The sequence below is a fragment of the Neolamprologus multifasciatus genome, chromosome 22 (assembly GCF_963576455.1).
Source record: "Neolamprologus multifasciatus chromosome 22, fNeoMul1.2, whole genome shotgun sequence".
Taxonomy (NCBI): domain Eukaryota; kingdom Metazoa; phylum Chordata; class Actinopteri; order Cichliformes; family Cichlidae; genus Neolamprologus; species Neolamprologus multifasciatus.
The window spans coordinates 30,411,941-30,431,759 of NC_140459.1; the positions used below are offsets into that span (position 1 = coordinate 30,411,941).

Here is a 19,819-nt window from a genome sequence, read left to right on the forward strand (position 1 = left end):
CATAACTCTGTGTTATTGTACTTACATTATAACCAATCTGGTCCTTTTTGTGCACTTAAAATATGTTTACACAACTATTGTTATATTTGTTGCAATTTCTGCTGTCCTCTTAGGCCAAAAAAATATTTTTAATGTCAACGAGTTGTTTTTTTTTAACTGGATAAGTCCGGCTTCTACCTTGTTACAGGAATGTTGATTGTGGCTCAAGATGACTTGATATCATTCATGAGGGATACATTTCACACGTTTCACATATTATAGACACAAAAAAGTATATATAGCAATTTAAATACGAGCAATCATTTTTTGCACTACACTGACTTTAGTAGCCGAACAGAGGAGTGGTGCTGCATTTGAGTTACATGGGACATTATGTGGTATCTGAAAGGATGCTAAATAAATAAATTAAAAAAGAAGAGACGATTCATATGGAAGAGCCACATAAATATGACCAAAAAAAAAAAAAAAAAATCAACAATCAACAAAGTTACCCTTGAGTAACTCACTCGCTATATAAAAGATAGAAGCAGTGATCAGAACCTCAACTATAGCTTTCAGGACACAATTTTAAAGAATGCTCTTACAGTATAAACCCAGAATTGGCAGACTGCCCGTTTAACAACTTGGTTAGCAAAATGCATTTATAAACTGTACAGGCACAATAGACAGGCATGTCTGCTAACCAGTGCTAAATAACAGACAAGTAAATCTCTAGAATTTCATTCACTAAAACTGAAACAATTACAGATTTCATTCTTGACATATCTTAAGATGATGATAAGAAGAAGTAGTTTCTGTTTTTTTTCTTTCCTATTTCTTTTTTCGTTGTTCCTATTTCCGCTGTGTTTTGTGTGCTTTTTCAGCATTTTTCTTATTGCTGGTGTTTTCTTAAGTTGCAGTCCATTTGGCCTCTCAGGGCCACCGTAAGAAGTGTAACCTTAACGTCTGTTTTCTCTGCAGGATAAAGAAATGTTGCTCTAGTAATGAAATCTCTAAGCACAACTCTTAAAAATATATATGCACTTATAAATTGATTGTAAGTGTATACATTGTATTGTGTGCAATGGATAGAGTGTATATCCTTTGTATCCATTATTATTTCCATTTATTAAAAAAACAAAACCCAAAACAAATCTATGTAGTAGATGGTGGAGAAAAGGAACATTTCCATCATTAATTAAAAAAAAAAAAAATTACCTAATTACTTTGGAGTACCATGAATAACCTCCTTCGCATTTTCCAAAGCTGTGCAGCAGGGCTGAATTGGAGTCTTTGCCTAATTCTGGGCCTTATGTTTGACCCCCCCCCCTGTCTACCTAATGAGTGAATGAAGCTTATATCAGGTTACGTGGGGTGGGGGGTGGGGGGGGAAGACAAAAAACAAACAAACAGAGTAGGCATTTACAAATAGAACCTGAAAGCACCATTGAATTATAGGGCATGTGTTTTTTTGTCTAAGTTTAGACGATAACAACATGAACAAAACAAATAAACCCAGATTAAAGGTTTGGGAGGTGTCAGCAAGCTCAAGCTACTGCTTTAAATGAGTGTGAATAGAAAACAGCACATACAAATTACAAGTCTCACAAGTTTCGATATTTTCCTTGAGAATATCGACTGGTATGTTTTTTTTTTACTCTGCAAATTCTGCAGATCACACTGTCCCCATGTTGTGATAAGTTTTATGTAAAAGGCCTGTGAAAGTCCACACACAGAACATGACGCATACACAGACTCAACAGCTTTGCGTTGTCACCAGCAAGACTTTCTTTAATAGTGATGACCAAAGTGAAAAGTGTGACACAGCCACCATCACTTTGAGTAAAGAAAACAAAAACATGGTGGAACAATAAAAAGGTAAAACAAAGCACTTTTTTAAAACCTTCTCTTCCTTCTACACAAACTTGTAAAAGCAACTTGAGAACTGAATTCACAACGCCAGAGCGATCCACAAACAATACTTTTTTTTTTTTCCTTTTTTTTTTCCCCAGGTAGGCAACATGACATCACAACATGGTCAAATGGTTCAGGGGTAACCTTTTCCCAACACGACACATTCACACAATCCTTCCTGGTTAGAAAACACTGGAAACCAACTGATCGTGATGGGAAATATCAAAGAAGTGTCACTCAATTTAAAAAAGAAGGAAAAAAAAGGCTGTCACAAATAAATAAATGTGCGAATAACACGAGCAGTCCGACTGACCATCTGCTTCTGTTGCTTCATCATGATCGGCCCGGAACCTTTTGTAAACACAACACTATCCGAATATGTTCTACTGACAAAAAAAACAAAACAAATCCGAAAAACAAAACAAAACAAAAACATAACAGCACTCTTTTTTTTCCTGCAAACATTATGCTAGCTACATCAATTGAAGTATGGATGGAAACAGAATGGCAACACTTGGCACTTAAGAACCCAAACGAAAGAAAGAAAACATTCCTCAATAAGTCAATGTACATCGCTGTAAACAACAAAATGCCGGCTAGAGGGCAAGACAATCAGTTTGGTTTGGTGTTTGGCATACCAAGACTGTGTCACCGTGAAACGATGCGTACCATGTACCAGAGTTAGGCTTTCCCTTTAAATTCGCAGCTGGTCAATTAGCTGCGATATGACACATAATCGGTTTAGCTTTTGAATACTGATGAACGCGTGTGAGTGGATGAACAGGATAAAGAGAGAGAGAAAACAGGTTTGAAGCTTTTAGATCCCAGGATTGCAAAGTATCTATTTTCTGCATTTTTTTGAAAAAGAGAAACTGCAAGGCACTGTGAGATCCCCAAATAAAGGTAACGGGAGGGGCGGGGTGGTTACCTCGACATCATTAAATCCAGCGAATGATATGGCCTTAACCGGTTCTAATTTGGTCCAGAAGGGAGAAGAAGGAGAAGAGAGGTGTCTGCAGCAAACAACTGAATGTTGATGGAACATTTTTCTTTTTTTCGGCAGTGCCACGTCCAATCAAGGAGTAGTAGTCTACATCTGCTTCATCCACTTACTGATAATCTTGGAAAAACCGCTATTCCAGCATCGAGAGACTAAAAGTGTATCCGAGAAACACAGCAAATGATCATCTGTTCAGTATCACTAAATCAGAAGAAATGTACATCGGCGTGACTGAACTGAAATATTACAAAAAACCCGAAACAAACAATCACTGATTTAAGTTAATGCTGATATCAAAACATGAACAGTATTACATTCATGTATCTCTCACAGGGCTTTACTTTACAGGTGAGCTTCGAATTCACATCTGCACTGAAAGCATGCCTTCTGTCATCTACAAACCATCATGGAAAGAAAAAAATTAAGCTAATTCTTCTTAAACTAAAAGCCTGGCTGTCAGTTTAATCCAGACGACAAAGAGAGAGAGAAAGAAATATGCCTGTGAGGGAGGTTCACGCTTTACAGTAAAAGAAGACTGACACGAAGCGATGCATGATGGCTCTTCAGTACATTTGGCCAAACAATGTTTGTTCCTTTCTCCAACCTTCAAACAGATCGTGCTGTCTGATGGCTAAATCCAAAAAAACCCCCCCAAAAAAAACAAAAAAACCCCCTCAAAACTAAAAACAACCCAAAAAGAACAAACAAGCAAAATTCAACCCCCCCTAAAATAAATAGGACAAAAAACCCAAATAAAAAACACCCAGAACGAATACCCAGATGTATGGAGGGGCTGTGTGTGTCTGTGTGTGCGTGTTGAAAGTGCAAAAACTTTCCGGGGCTTTGTAAGCTTGAAACTAATGTAAAATAACCCGAAACCAGAACTGACATCAAAATAAAGGAAAAGTCCCGTCTGACAAACGTGGATGTCAGAGTCACTTTTTAAGGGGCTGGTAAACTGAGGCGTTGGGGTCCAGGGAGGAGGGACTATTGTCCATGAACTTGGAAGAGTAGTGCGGGGTCACGGGGCTCAGGTTGCTGCCATCTGATGAGTAGGACAGGCTGGGCATCACTGCCATCACCTCTGCTATCTTCTGCTTCAGCTCTGCAATCTCCTGCTCCCTCTGGTGGATCTGACCTGGATGGGATGAGATGAGTGGGAAAAACACAACGTTCATTTCACAGTATTACAAACAGCAGAGGGGCAGACAGTCAAAACAAAGACACACTATGGAAGAAACAATTTTTTTGTGTGTTGGTTTTGGTTTTAAACATGAGGGGCAACAAAAATATTAACATCCCATGGCTTTTATGCAGTTTGCAACATGATTTCAGGGTAATTTTTCAGTGGCTTCCTAACTTATCTACTGTTTTTCAGTAACATTGCTGAAGACCTGCTTTTAGCCTGTAGTAATGTCATTCAAATCTGGAAACCACAGCCACCATAAGGAGAGTAGCTAGTCCCACACTATGCAACCAAGGGCCGTAATAGCTAGCTAAAAATGCCGTAATTCACCAAGTCAAAGAATATAAAAGCTAGTAGGAAGAAGAAGATATGGTGTCAAGCACAGGTGGAATTAATAACATATTTTAAAGGTGATTAGTTTCACCTGGGCTTTGCCTTCTTTCGTTAAAATCTAACTGCAGTTTACTGAGATTAAGTCAGCACTTGACAACCACACTCTCACGTGAGGTGTAATGAATTACAGCACTGTGTTCAATAAAAACACCATCAACATGATCAATTACTGTTTAAAAAAGTATTTACACACTTGACCCTCATAGTTTAAAATAATTATCATTCATCTTATTCATTTTAAACCAGTCTTGGTATGGCATGTTTTAGCTCTCTTCCCACTCTCTATGAGACGTCTTCAGATTAGTTGCGCTTGAAAACAGGAAGTTTTAATAACAGGTGGGTGGGGCCTGTGTCTGAGGTGGACCCATCCAAACACACAAATACAGACAGACACATTCACAGCTATGGCAAATGTAGTGTCACCAATTAAACCAGCATTTTGAATTTGGGAGAATATGCAAACTCGACACAGAAAGGCCCAGCAAACCAGTCGATTCACCTTCTTAGTCTGCTTCTCTTCCTGTTAAAAGGGAGTTTTTCCTTCCTTCTGTCTCTAAGTGTTTGCTGATAAGGGGGTTGTCCAATTGTTGGAAATTTCATCATTATTATTTTTATAGTATTTACCTTAAAACATAAAGTGCCTTGAGGCAAAATGTAAAATGTAATTGAAATTCGTTGCTTTGCTGCTTCTGTGTTTACACAAATGAAACAAAGCGAAGACACAATCCTCACTGCAATCACTGAAATAAGATGTGTGAAAGTAATCACTAGATAAACTAGGAAAAAAGCCACGCTGTGATGCTGAAAGCAAGACCTCAAACGCTTCCTTACACTCGTGTAGCTGGGATTTATGGTGTTGCTGTAGCGGCTGTCGTTTATCAATTTTGCTCCCAGAGACAGACGGAGGTTTGTTGAGCCATTAGGTTACAAAAGATTATGGAACAAGTTTCGAATTGCTGTGCCCCTAGCACTGCAGTTTCAGCAGCAGAAAGAGCATCTCAACTGCTGAAAAGACACGTCTCATAAAAATATTTCTTCATTTCTAATATTCTCTTCAAGAGCCCTTTAGTCATTGTGTTAGAATTTCATCCTCTCTATTACAGATGACACAGTTCTTGTGAGCAGGCAAGTGCTTCATTCAAAGGGAGAACTAGAAATTCAGGAGCAAATGACCGGATTCCTACAGCAGCAGTCTACCTTGTGCTATCTCCAGCTGCCTTTTGGCATCCCCCAGTGCAGAGAAGAGGTCCAGTTTGATCCTGGTCTCGGCGCTGAGGCTGTTCTCCAGGTGTTGGGTCTTCTCCTGCATGGCGGACAGCGCTGACATCAACACCTCGGTGTCCTTCTCGTTCTCTTTATACTTGCGCAGCTCCTTTGTGAGGCAGGAGTGAGAGAAACAGAAAAGGAAAGTGAGACAACATTATTATGCTATAAAATAACAGTTACTTACACTAAGCATTTAGAACAGGGGAAAAATATGCTGGAGTCTTGAGGCAGCCCGTTAACTGCATTTATATTCGGAGCAATTAAATAATGTACTTTCCAATCAATTTAAACCTGGTATGCAAACACTGACAAGAACAAAGCGCAGTTATAATAAAGGAAAGGCTCTGCTTCTCAGGCTCACCTGACATTTGCCCTCCAGGTCTCTAATCTGCTCCTCTGCGAGTTTCATATCCATGCTGAGCTTCTTACACTCTGTCTCCAGCTCTCTGATACGACCGCGGAGCGAATCGGTCGACTCCACTCTGTTGGGCAGAGGAGGAAAAAAAAAGCTTTTTAGGAGCTGAAAATCAAGTCAAAAGACAAAAATAGTGAGGGCTTGTACCTGGTTGCAGCTGCAAGAGCTACAGCTCTGGCGGCAGTGGCTTCTTCCATCTTCTTCCTCTTCCTTTCCTCAGCCAGCTGTTTCTCAACCAGAGCCCGAGCCTCTTGCTCAGCCTTTAGTCTCTTTTCCAGCTGGGAGATGGTCTGCTTATCCTTCTGCTTGGCCTGGACAGCACTGTGGAGCCTGAAGGACACAGGAAAAAATAGTCAACAATGAAATCATTGAGAATATTTGGTGTATTTATTTAGATGTTATAGGCCCAGGCTCCTGAAGGCTTCCTTTGATCCACGTTTCCTCTTCATTAACCTCTTTTCACTCTCTATGTATTTTTAAACCACGCTACATTTAATCATTCATTATTATTAATCTCTATTAGGTCCGGTCTCCCTCGCTTCCCATCCCTGAGCCTGGTTCTGCCAGCGGCTTCTTCCTGTTAAAAATTGAGTTTTTCCTTCCCACTGTCTCCAACGTGCTTGTTCATAGGTGGTCGTCAGATTGCTGGAATTTTCTCTGTATTACTTTGGTGTCTTTACCTTACAATATAAGACCCTTAAGGCGACTGTTGTTGTGTCTTCGTGCTATAGAAATTAGTGCTGTCAGCGTTAATATCGTTAAAATGACGTTAACGCCATAACCGCATTAACGCGGCAAATCTCCGGCTAAGTCCACACTAATGCGTTTTCGCATCGTTTTCTCTCCGTTTTGGCCTCCCGTCCACATCGAGATGCTGTTTTCGCTGATGGAAAACGCAGCGTTTCGAAAACGCTCTCGAAAACGCATACATTTGAAAACAGTGCTTTCGCATCGCAGTGTGGACAGCGAAAAGGAGACTTTCTAAAACGATGACACATTTTAGTCATGTGATGCAGTCATGTGACCAATTAAACAAAGATAGCGGAGGGCATTACACAGCAATTGTTTTGTTTGCTCTCAATTTTGACAGCGCATTAAAGATTAATATCAGTCTGTACATGCTCCAGATAGCTTTTCTTCTTTTTCTTTAATTCTCACTCGTACTTTTGTGTTACTCGCAGCAACAACTCCACCTCATTATTAGTCCATTTAAAAAACTTGGCGCTTTTCATCAACATTTTGCGGTGACGTTTCAACGAGCCGGAAAGTAAATAAACGACAGACAGAAATGAGGCAGGTCGAAGCGTCTTGCGTTTCACACATGCACAGAACTGGAACGTAAGCGTTTTCGCCCGTTTCAATGTGGACACACAACTCTGTGAAACGACTGAAAATGCAAGTGTGGACGTGGAGCGTTTTCAGATGAAAACACAGTTTTCAAATCTATCCGGGCTAGTGTGGACGTAGGCTCCGTTAGCTCGTTAATGCAGATCACCTGTGCGTGGGGTGATCTGCATCTGTGGGGTGATCTGTAATCTGAAAAGTATTATATAGTAATGTTAAAAAATGAAAGCACACCTTCTTTAGAATTATAAAGTTGTACATATTACCACATTAAAAAAAATCACCTGGTCCTTGGCAGGTCTTAAATTTGAGGTAAATACAATCTCAGATGAACGACACACGAAGCCAAAATGCAAAAAGCACTTGTGAAAATACACTCCATGACTCTGTGGCTTGCACAAGCACCTCCAGCACCAATAACTTAAAGTACTCAGTTTCTGTTGGTTTAAAAGGAGTGTGGCCTAAACAGGGAGAAGCTCAAACAGCTTGTTTTAAACAGTGGATGAACTAAAGAGCTGCACCAATGCCCAGTAGAAGATAAACGGGGATTATTTTAAACTGTGACTCATGCAAATTTCTCTACAGTTCCTATGAATAAAAATATAGAACTGGAAACGAGTTGAACAGATGAGCCAAACTTGAACATTAGTGCAAAATGATGCATGTTCACTGCTCTGATCTTGGGCCATGAAGTTTAAAATAAATGTGCACTGAGGTTCTAAAGACAAATCTACACTCCTACAATCGTATTATGGGAACAAATGGCACTAATCTGCCTCTCTTCAGTGGAACACGACTTTAGAAACTTGAATCTGAAAAACTGTGAAGGAAAAAAAAACAGACAAAAACAAAAATGCAAATCACACATAGTGTTAGCAGTCCAGGCAGATCAGCTCAACTCCAGTGAAAACACTACAAGGCTACTTTTGTGTTTGCATTATCTGAGCTGTGTCACTATGCTATATATAATGTCGCTATACCACTAATGAGTTTTAATGCTGCTACTGGCACCTTGTGGCAATAGATTCACACTTAAGATTAGATCAAATTAGTGCATCATCAATGACAGTAACTCCTTGGAATAGAAGGATGGAAATTCCCCTTACTTTTGCTTGCACTAATAAATAAATGCAACAGCGTGCAAGCAGTGATCAAGAATAAAATGTGTTTTTCATTGTAAATATCATTAGGACAGATTTCCTTAATATACAATTATCCTTGAGGTTATATCGCTAACCCAAACTGCCTTCCCCAAAATATCTTATCTGCAAACCACTTTACAACCCACCTCCACCCCAGCTTCTCCTTTCATGTTATATCTTTCATTATGGGTGTCAAACATAAGATCTAGGGGCCAAAATTGGGCCTGGCAAAGACTCCCAACCGGCCCACTAGACATGTTTCCAAAATATTAAGGAGGGCATAAGTTTTGAACTTCAAACTGTATTTTACAGCTTTTCCTAAAGATAAAGACCTCCTCCACAGCCATTTGTATTTACATCAAAGTAACAAATAAACAATGAAATAACAATAGATGTCCTGTTTTTTTTAACCAATATAGAAATTTCTGTTGTTTGTTTGTTTTTTTTTTTTGTTTTTTTACAATGGGTTCAAAGCAATAAAAATAAGAAGAAAAAAATAAAACAACTTTCTGTTTTATAATAAGCTACCAGAACAATTTCTGTATTTCTTATCATTTATGTGTAAGAAATAAATAAGTTTGTGGCAGAATATTTCTTTCACTTGAATTTCTTTTTCTAATACCAAGCTATTGCAGGGATTAGGTGTATCGTTAAATATCTTTATGTTGATAGAGAGGAGTGTTTCACTAGTCTGCCCCGCTCAAATCAAGCTGTTGCTCACAGTTTAAAATGAGTTTGACATTCTTAGATAATCAATATTATATCTGTTGTCTTTCCTGCTTTGTTCTGTGCTAGCAGCTTGCTGCCGCCTCTTCTGGCTTTCCACATATGCATATGGAAGATTGGGGAGGTCCGAAAACAGAGTAATACAGTGAAATATGAATCACTTCAGTTGTCAAAGGAGCTTGCAAAGAAAAGCGTCTGGCTCTTAGGACGCCTTTGCTCCTTTGACTACGATGACCTGGATGTCTGAGAACCTTCACAGACAATCACTTCAGTTGGAAATACTGATCTTTTCTTTTGACTGTAGTGGTCCTGACTATTAAGTGTACATGCACTCACTTGTTCTGTAGCAGCTCATTGTCCTGGCGCAGCTGGCTCAGTTCGGAGCGCAGGCTACGATCCTGGCTGCTCAGAGAGGAAAGCTGACTCCGCAGCTCCGACTCCAGCTGCCTGTTGGCCTGAAGATCTGCCTTCAGACGCTTCACATCCTGCTCCAGTCTTTGGGAAGGGACACGGCAATATTAGCAAACACATTTCCTAAAAGAATCAGTTTCAGTGTAGAGTTGTTCTAATATAGTACATAACGCTAGTGTTGTTTTAGTAGCTTCAGTATTGAAATATGACTAAGTTGGCTATCCAGCAGAGGTAGACAAGAGGAAACGTGGCAAGTAGTGAGTGTCCCTGAAAGTATCCAAGTAAAAAATGGATGTCGGAAAATGATAACGGGGATGTCTTACCGCACTAGAGCATCTGGCTTTCCCAGCTGGTTATTGGGGATGCAGTTCTCCACCGGATCCTTCTGCCCCTTCCCTGCTCCCTTCTGCTTCTTCTCATTCTTATTAGCTGAGGAACCTGGCGGCACGCTGCCGTTGGCAGAACTGTGATTCCGAGGTGACGAGTTGCTGCCTCCGCCTCCTCCGCTGGCATTTTTGTAGTTCTTCCCCATCCCCCCAATTTCCTCTTTAGAAGAAGTGTGCGTGTTGGTGTCGGCGTGCGTGTTGTCGCCTGCCAGGTCGTTGTTCAGTCTTTTTGCCCCAACGTAGTTCTCAATATATTCCGTCTCCTGTAGTTTGGAGTCCAGTGCGTGTATAATACTGTTGTTATTGATTCCAACTGTGTTCTGTTTTTTGCCCTCTTTTGCAGAAGTGTCCTTCCCTTTTTCCCGGTACTCCAGCTCAGGTAACGGTACTGAAGTGCTTTTCTTTCCAGGAGGTGCTCCGTTTTGGGACACCACTGTGGGCTCTACCTCTGAGATCCCTTTAGCTAAGGCAGCTGGATGAAAGCAATTGAATACAGCATTAGAACACATAGAAAAACACAGTAGATGAATTGAAGCAAATACTAATGCAAACTGGATTCATATTTGGTCATAAACAGAGAATGAGTGATGACCTTGGCAATCCCTGATATATACATATATATGTGTATAAAAAACAGCTTTGTGGTAGCAGCCGAGTTTCCTGTTTTGTATTAACAGAAAAGAGTGATTTCAGACCTAACCTGTTTAGGGGGGGGGGACCAAATCTGGTGCATTTCCTGTTTTGTTCAGTTTGTCTCAGCAGGTGTACGCGCTGTCAAACGAACTCTAAAAATCTGGGCCGAGCCGCAGAAAAAAAAGCTGGGTCTAGTTCGGCATCTCGGTTTGTATGTGGTTTGAAAGCAAAGCAGAGCATCCGAAGCGTAATAGATCATTTCAAAACATAAACTACCAACTTGTGAATTTCTAAGAAAGCGATGACTAGTAGCCACATCAGCATTTTCTGATGAAAACTGAAAGGTTAAGTTAAACAGGTGTGCACTGAGTCATCTAGTTTACATAACACCATTTAGTGAAATGATGCTGTACGTCCCATCCCATGACGAGTTGAGGTCTGCTTGTATCACCTAGTCTAGGAATGTGATCAACCAGCTTCAACTATCACATCCGAATGCCAAATCCTTACCCCGACCGTGACCCAACTCTGATGTTAAAGCTTGACCAACAGGCCTTTAGAAGGAGTGTGAAACATATATAGGGTTAGCCAAACAGTACTCTCTTCTTATAACTCTTTCATCCCCTTTAACATCAATAACTGCAATTGTTACTGCATTTGTTTATTTCCCACCTCAAGCCCAAAAGGTAACATATCCACAAGCAGGATACCAGCCTTGTTCATATACAGCGATGGCTGATTACGTCTATCTGAGCTTATGAACAGCTCAACATTTGTAGCAGTGTTAAAGTCAGAACATTTGCTTGTTTCTTTATTCTCTTTTTAAAAATTCTTTATTTTTTTTTCCAAGCTGTTTTTATACAAATTCATATCTAGAGCTCTTAGTTCTTAAGTAAAGCTAAGTACTAGAAGACAACAGTGTGCAGACTTTTTCTAAACTGCATTGGTGAAAGCACGCCTTCAAGTGAAAGCTTTAATAATAATTAGCGATCACGTTTTTCATTAGCCCCATGACACAGTGGCAAACTATCTGTGGTTAAACTGTTTGGATAAAGAAAGAAATGAATGGCTATCCATCCTGTCTGAAACCAGAGTTTCTGACTAGCAGGGATTACGTCCATATATACACATTTTATTATTTGAAACACTTATTTAATATGAGAACATACAATAGTACCAGAATGTAGATGAAAGAAATGGTTGAAAAATATTACAGAACCCCTTTAATGTGTTTTTGTGACTTACCCTCTTCTGCCTCCCGCTCTTGTCTCTGCAGCATCTGCTGCTCTGGAGGTAACGCCTGCTGTAGGAGCTGCATGTAGAACTCATTCTCCTTTTGCACTTCCTTCTGTTTCCTCAGTCGCATCTTGTAGCTAACGTAGCTCTTAAAGCCGAAGCCTAGAGTCACCACTGGATAGCCGATACTGGGAGGTAGGGGGGAAACAATCGGTGCTTTGTACAATTATTAGAAAAATTAAGGAAGTCATGATTTTTTTCTTACTACTGAACATTGAAAATTGTTGCAAAAATCACAACAAACTGATGTTCACCAGTGAGCAGCAAAGGGTCGACACAGGTCTACGTGAAAGTTCTTCAGATCTTTGAATCGTATGGCAGCTTCGATGTACACAAACAGGATCCACAGCGATACAGTGGGTAGACAGACTCCTCTCTCTGCATGAAAGGAGGAGACGCGGGGCAAAAAACATCAAGTCAGCAGGGAAGAAACTTGGCAGCTTTGAATTTCTTGCACACTGAGTATTTGAGGTGAAAGTGGCCGTTTGGCTGCCAGAAGGGAAAAACAAAGCAAGAAAAAAAAACCCAACTTGGACTAACCTGTGTGCCAGACATACTGGACCCATACGTAGGTGCTGGCAGCAAAAAACAGCCATTGGACGGGAATGAAGAGGAGGCATATGATGTCTGATGTAAACGCAACACACACAAAGAAGACGGAGAATGCCTAAAAATGCGTGGGAGAGAAAAGGATGGATATTAGATGTTTCATCTTCCAGCATGCATTTATACTGAGTGGAAGGAGTGGTGTGTTCAGGGTCATTACAACTAAGCTCTTACCAGCCCCTGATATCTGAAGGAGTCGTAGACACTTCGAATGAAAAGCCAAAAGGGCCACAGATACTCAAAGCGGAACTCGAGCACAAAGTCAGCCAGCAGGACCAACACCCACACTACCAGGAACTTCAGGTACAGGAACGTGCTGTGGAGAAGAGACAGAGGAAAACACAGGGGAAAAAGGAAGGTGAATGGACAGATGAAAAAAGGAGATAAAGCAGAGCCACTAAAGATGGCTTATTGTGGATTTAGATACAGTTTAATGACAGTCATGTGGGCCTCAGGTTTATGCAACAGTCTAATATGTTTATAGGAACCACGTTTTCAGTGCGACCTGCAGTGCTAGCTCTAGGATTGAAGGCAAAAGTAGGAATAATCCTGCCTCCTGCTGAAAAACTGGTACGTGCATTTGTTACTTCTGGGCTCGACTTCAGTAGTTTGTTATCCGGTTGTCCTAAAAGCTCCCTGAACCATCCTTATCCCTTAGGTATACTGCTATAAGCTCCTGGGGCTGAATGCTTCTCCTTTGCACTCCGTGTTTTATACCAAACTATTGCATGGCACAGACATTCGTCTCTCTCTCCCACAGTGTCCCCAGCCAATTTTGGGGGTTAGTGTTCCTAATGGCTGCCCCTTCCTGAGCCTGGCTGTGCCAAAGGTCTCTTTGTCTTAAGAGGGGGTTCTTCCTCCCCATCATCGCCAAGTGCTTGCTCATTATCTGAGGATCACCTGGTCCCTGGGGTGTCTAACATTGTAGCAAGGCTGACCAGGCTTCTCAGTTTATGATGGGGCTGCACAGCATTTTGTGTGAACAGAACAGAAGCTCAAATAACACTAAACTGCATTTTTGAGTGAGCATGTGACTTTCAGGTCTACTGCAGAAGACCACAAAAACTTAAAGCATAAAGCTTCCGTTTATGCTTATATTAATTTAATTGATGAAAGAGGTGGGAAAGTTGTACACAAATGGAGCTTATTTATCTTTCACACTATAAAAGCTAAAAATATTTAATTTCACAGAAAAAATTAACATAATAATACCACTAAAAAAACAGTGAAGCACAGAGCGCGGACGCATACAGTTATTCCCATCAATAAAAGATCAGAACAATGTTCAAACCATCCAAACACCTTTAGGGGCAAAACAGTATGTACAGAGTTTCATGTCTGGACATGCTAGCTTGCTGCACAGCTGTTCTGGCCTGCCATCTTTCAGTCTATAGGAAAGGCCATGCTATTTTGAAATTGCGAGCCGTGGTTGAATCGTGTGGCTTTTCCGGTCCGGGACTCGTTTTGTTTGCTGCTAACGGTTTCCACTGACGTGTTTAAATTTAGCCCCCGGTGTATGGCAGACAAAGCACAGGTGAGAACCCGTTCCACTTCAAAACGAGCGCCTCTGACATTGCTGCTGTCATCTCGAGCACGAGCAGGATTTTTTCCCCCACGACTTCACGGTTTTGTTTAGTTTTTGTTTGGGATTTTTTTTCAAGCGGATTGACCGCTGAACGCAATTTGCATTATTCTTTTACGTTTAACCCGAATTTGAATTTAACTGCCTAGCCGTGTAAACGATGTCACACTAGGCCTATAATTATGACAATAAGCGGGCATGTTCATTCAGCTCGAGAACAAAGCGTCAATACGCTTCAATATGAACATGAGCAGAGACTGGCCGCCTTGTCTTGACATATGCAACGAGGCGCCATTGTTATACAATAACGTCCCCCCGGCCCCCTTTTTGTACCTGCTATATATACCCTCGGTGATTCGGTTCCGTTTTAACGGCCGTCGGAGTTTGCTGCAGTCCGCATTGCGCCGCTTCATCATCCCCCTGTTGATTCACTTGTGATATCGGCCTGGTAACTGTGACTGGACACGTCATTCGCTCATTCTAATATTCACACTTCTTCAATTATCCACCATTGTTGTTGTTTTATGCACATGAAACAAAGAAATAAATAAAAACAGTCCGCGGAAGGCCCTCCCCTTTTCACGACACGGCGGCGTTGACTCGCTGACGTCTGACGTCACGCCGCTGTCGGAAACGTCCGAAACATGGCCGCTCTCAGCTAGCCCAAGCGATTTGCTCAGTTTTCGCTCTTAATTGTCCTTTTTGAACGGTAAGTGTCGCGGTAAAACTTTGCAGCGATGCTCTTTTGGATTTGTTGCCAGGTTTAATCGTGTTTTAAGTAGAGCGAGCTATTTATTGCTATTTTTTTTGTGGTGAAACGCGTCCATGCGTGTTCAACCACGTTTGTTTTGGAAGGGTCCGCCGGGTATTTAAGCACATTTTTTGGATTTCTCGGAAGAACGGTAGTAAGAAAAGTTGTTTCCAATCTCTGTTTAGATAAAAGCTCCATAAAAGAGATAACTTCGGTAAAGCAGTATGCGGTGTATTTAATTTAATGTTATTTATTTCTGGTGTGGGGTGGACTTCAGAAACAAACTCCTTCTTTGGGGACGTCATGCCACTCTGCCACAGAGGAAAGTTGTTTTGATGCATGAGCTAAAAATCTTACTGTACTTTCAGTGGTTACTTGGACATAAAAACTGCATCTTGAGCCACGATCGCCCCGCAATCGTGGCTCAAGATGGGAGTTAATCGGAATCGGAAGGTTGTCGGTTCGAGCCCCGGCTCGGACAGTCTCGGTCGTTGTGTCCTTGGGCAAGACACCTCACCTACCGCCTACTGGTGTTGGCCAGGAGGGCCGATGGCAGCCTCGCTTCTGTCAGTCTGCCCCAGGGCAGCTGTGGCTACGACTGTAGCTGCCTCCACCAGTGTGTGAATGTGTGTGTGAATGGGTGGATGACTGGGTGTGTAAAGCGCTTTGGGGTCCCTAGGGGGGACTAGTAAACGCGCTATACAAATACAGGCCATTTACCATCTATCTAATCTGATAAATCAACTTAAAGTGTGTCACCATTGCCCCAAAATAATGTTTTTAACTCCACCCTTCACCTCCTAAACTCCTAAAGTCAGGATTCTTTGAGTGGCATGCCTCTCCTTTAAAGCCACTTATAGGTGAAATGTGTAAAATCCCACCCCTAGCCATCAGTAGATTGTAACTAAGGTGATCGCTGTAGGACAAACAACTGTGACCAAATCTCACCTGTAGTGAGTGTAAGCTGCCAGTCTGCTATTTACCTCAGTTAGTATCCTAAAAACTTTGTGAAAGGAGTCTGATACGAGTCAGTGAGGCTAACGTCTGACTGATGATGGCAATACAGAGGTGAACTGTTGAGGATATTTTGAACCTTTTGGTCAATAAGCACTGCTGTGTATGCTGCTGTTAGCAGACATTAGCATTAGTGGTTTCAACATTGCTGCACTTACTGAATAAATTCTTATATAAGTGAAGATGTCATCAAACTGTTTATCAGAGAGAAAGTGTGATTCTTATGACACTCAAGCCTAACGTTAGCTGGTGTAACATTAGGTCATAACCAGCTGTTCTTGTTGTTTAGCTGACCTGTTGTCAGCTGTGAGTAAAATATTGGGGGGGGGGGGGGGCGTCAATAACTGATCAATAACTAATTGCAACAATAACTGGAGTAAATGAACATGTTTGTGCATATTTTCATGTCTTAGCGCCCTGACTTTGTTTAGAAGGTTGAGGTGAGGAGGAAGAGGATGACATTTTATCCATATGGTGGTGGTGTTGTCTCTTTCCTTCATTTTCGATTCTTTGGTGAAGGCGACTCCTTCTCACATGATAAAACATAGGAAAGATGTTTCATATCATCTGAAGGTGCAGACACTAATTTAAAAAACAAGAGTTTAGCTCAGCCACTGTATTCAACATGACGAGACAACATGGTGACTTCCACAAATAGGCAGCCGGTCCTTTGTGGTTTTAATACATTAATTCTCAGTTTATGAGAATGCATCTGTTTGTTGGAGGATGTAATAATCTAATTGATGTATATTTATGATTACAACATTTTTTTCTATATTAAATAACCTCAAATATCAATGAACTGCACTTTGAATTTTTTATGACGGTCTACATTCTAGTTACTTAATATGGGGGGAAAAAAGATCATTTCACCCTCACGTGACTTTTTTCTGTTGCACCATTGCTAGTGCTGCACTGCTTGCTCTTATTGCAGTATATGGATTTATTTTTCAACAGATGATGCTGCACAAAATGGAGAAAATGGTGCCGTCCGCTGAGGACGAAGAGAAGGAGATGGAGGGAGAGACAGATGAAGATGAGGAAGAAGAAACAGAAGAGGAAGAAGAAGGAAGTGAGAGGGAAGAAGATGAGGAAAAAGAGGAGCAGGAAAAGAATCCATTACCTGGTCATGATGAGGAGAAAAGGGAGGCAGATGTGCTGAACCTCAACAACGAGGTGGTGAAGATGAGGAAGGAGGTGAAGAGGGTCAGGGCATTGATCATAAGGAAGCTGACGCGTCAGATTGGCGCGCTGAAGAAGAAGAAGGGGAACGAGACCGAGATGGAGAGGAATCAGAGGAGAGCCGCGAGACTTCTGGAAGAGATCCACGACATGAAGAACCTCGTACCCGATCAGGTGGGCTTGTTGTCCTATCAGAAAATCATTTCTGCAACGACTTCCAAGCCATTTTATTCTTTATCTTTTCATTTTGAAATATTTTTTTCAACTTATCTACAGGTGACCAAGATCGCCTTACAGAAGAATCTCAGCTTTGAGCAGGTTTGCAAGAACCCCAAGTCTACCATATCTGACCGGGCCATCGCTCGCATCGCCACCCACCCTCAGTTCAGCAGGAAGATTGAGAACATCAAAGCAGCTGTGAAAGCCTTCAAAGAGGAGCGGACGAAGAGCGGGAAGCGAGGAGGAAAGGAAAAAGTGCAAAATCAAGGGAAGGCAGTGGAAGGAAAGGTGACTCTGCAGTTACAAGAGAAAAAGGAGGGAAAAGAGGAGCTTAGGGAAAACAGCGAGGAGGAAAGTCTTAAAGAGAGTGAAGATGGAGCTGTTGCCGAAGTCGGAGAAAAAATGGAGAGAGGTGGAACTTCTGATGTTCACGCACAAAAAAAGACAGAGCCTAAGAGTGTTAGAGCAGCACCAGGAAAAACTAGTGACATAAAGGAGATTGTGAAAAATAAATCTCCAGTTAAAAAAGAGAAACCCATTATCCAGGCTGAGGCAGCTGAGGAAGAGAGCGATTTAGAGTCATCCGGTGATGAAGAGAAAGAGTACTTTGATGACAGCACGGAGGAACGGTTCCACAAGCAGTCATCGCAGTCGGAGGAGAGCGATGATGACGGCTTCTTTGTAGGAAAAGTGAGCAAATTCAAGAAGAAAAAGAAAAAGCCAAAAGACGAAAGTATGGAAGAGGTGGCGGCGGATAAGAGAGCTGAGGCAGGAAAGGACTCTGCTGAGAACGTGAAGTGTTCGGACAAGCTCGAGAATCAACTTGATGAGCTTGAATCTAGGCTGAAATCAAAAGCGACCAAGCTGGAGTCTCTCTTCTGTCCTTCTCTGGCTGGGACTAAAGCAGGTGGGGGTAGAGGTGCTGGCAGAGGGAAAGGTGGAGATAAATTTAGGAAACACAATAAAGATTTCAATAAACAGCCCAAGTTCCAGAAGCTGGACAAAAGTTCAGGGTCTAAGTACAGCAAGCCCTGCCCCGATGGCAAACACCCCGAGTCTGAGGATAAGGGCTTCGCTACCGCTAGCAGAGGAAGGGGACAAGGCAGAGGCGATGTTCTGAGACAAAAAGATCACAGGGGTGGAGGTGTCTTCTCACATCGGGCACCACAGCAGGCACTGCATCCATCCTGGGAGGCCAGTAAGAGAAGGAAGGAGCAGCAAGGACAAATCCTGGCCTTCCAGGGGAAGAAGATCAAGTTTGGTGATGATGATGACTGAAAGTTGTTGGCTGTTTGTGTAAAGTTTAAAGTTCAGGGATGATGTGTTGGAAGGTTTAAACTCTTAAGATGCAACCTGTTCTGTGATAGCTTTGTCAGTGGGCAGCAGTTTAAGCAGCGCATTCATTCTATGGCTGCACTATAGTAACGGGACAAATTTGAATGTAGGACACTGGGAAGCTGTTTTTTGTGTATTTGAACGTGTGCACAGTTCAGGTTTTCTGTCCTTGTAATTCCAGTGATGGTTTTGTGATGATGTTATCCACTTTTTTTTAAGTCCTTCATTATTAGACATGTTTTAATAATACAGTTGTAATCTTGACACAAGCATATTGTGCCATTTTTTGCTGTAAAGTTTTTATCTACAATATTGTGTAAATGTCTTGAGCCACCACTCGTTTCAGTACATTTTCCTTCCAAAGAGACAGACTTGTAGTTTTTTTTTATGTAGTTTTGACCAGTAGTTTATTTTTGTACATTGGCTTCTTCTTCACCCATTTTCAGACCAGTCCTTGTACCTGACCATTTTATAGAGGAATGTATTTTTTCTCTTGCTCTTTTGTTAAGCTGCTTAACACTGATTTATGACTCATTCAAGCATAAAAAAGACACCTAACTCAGTGTTCTGCCTACACAACTGACATCTGAGTAAAGAACCAATTTTAAATTGTACCTTTATGCAATTTGTTGCTTGCAGCCTGTCATAAAAACATATCATTTGTTCCCATTCCCTTTATCAAACCTACAAAAATTGCCAAAGGTAACATAATTTGAGATTCAATTCAATTTTTTATATAGAGCCAAATCACAACAACAGTCGCATCGAGGTGCTTTATATTGTAGGGTAGACCATACAAAATACATACAATAATAATACATGAATAAAGTAGAATTGTTGGTTTTTTGCACCAACAAGGTGATTCTCAAAGCGCTATTAGCGGAAAACCTGGCATATCTCAGCGAGTATGGAGTTGCAAATCAAATTGTCATCAGTGTGTAGAGAGGAGGCATGGTATTTTATGGTGACAATACTCCCAACCACACTTCCAATGAAGTAAAAGCAAACCTGGATAAAAAAACAAACAAAACAAAACCCT

At 41.3% G+C, this 19,819-nt stretch overlaps 2 protein-coding genes across 3 annotated transcripts; one reads left to right on the top strand and one right to left on the bottom strand.

The window, feature by feature from the left end:
- Positions 1-142: 142 nt before the first annotated feature.
- maco1a (macoilin 1a) lies at positions 143-14,830 on the bottom strand. The gene is made up of 11 exons (XM_085148164.1): positions 14,613-14,830; positions 12,872-13,013; positions 12,632-12,758; positions 12,346-12,469; positions 12,041-12,219; positions 10,100-10,634; positions 9,702-9,860; positions 6,301-6,483; positions 6,100-6,220; positions 5,670-5,844; positions 143-4,031 (listed from the first exon to the last, which is right to left on the bottom strand). Exons 1-11 carry the CDS (start codon positions 14,693-14,695, stop codon positions 3,829-3,831), a joined length of 2,031 nt encoding a protein of 676 aa, XP_085004290.1. The 5' UTR covers positions 14,696-14,830; the 3' UTR covers positions 143-3,828.
- Positions 14,060-19,815, top strand: srfbp1 (serum response factor binding protein 1). Of its 2 annotated transcripts, none has more exons than XM_085148166.1 (3): positions 14,060-14,231; positions 17,002-17,400; positions 17,503-19,815. In XM_085148166.1, exons 1-3 carry the CDS (start codon positions 14,214-14,216, stop codon positions 18,721-18,723), a joined length of 1,638 nt encoding a protein of 545 aa, XP_085004292.1. In that variant the 5' UTR covers positions 14,060-14,213; the 3' UTR covers positions 18,724-19,815. The 2 variants fall into 2 exon arrangements, with proteins under 2 accessions (XP_085004292.1, XP_085004293.1); XM_085148167.1 differs by lacking the exon at positions 14,060-14,231 and adding an exon at positions 14,861-14,988.
- Positions 19,816-19,819: the final 4 nt, after the last annotated feature.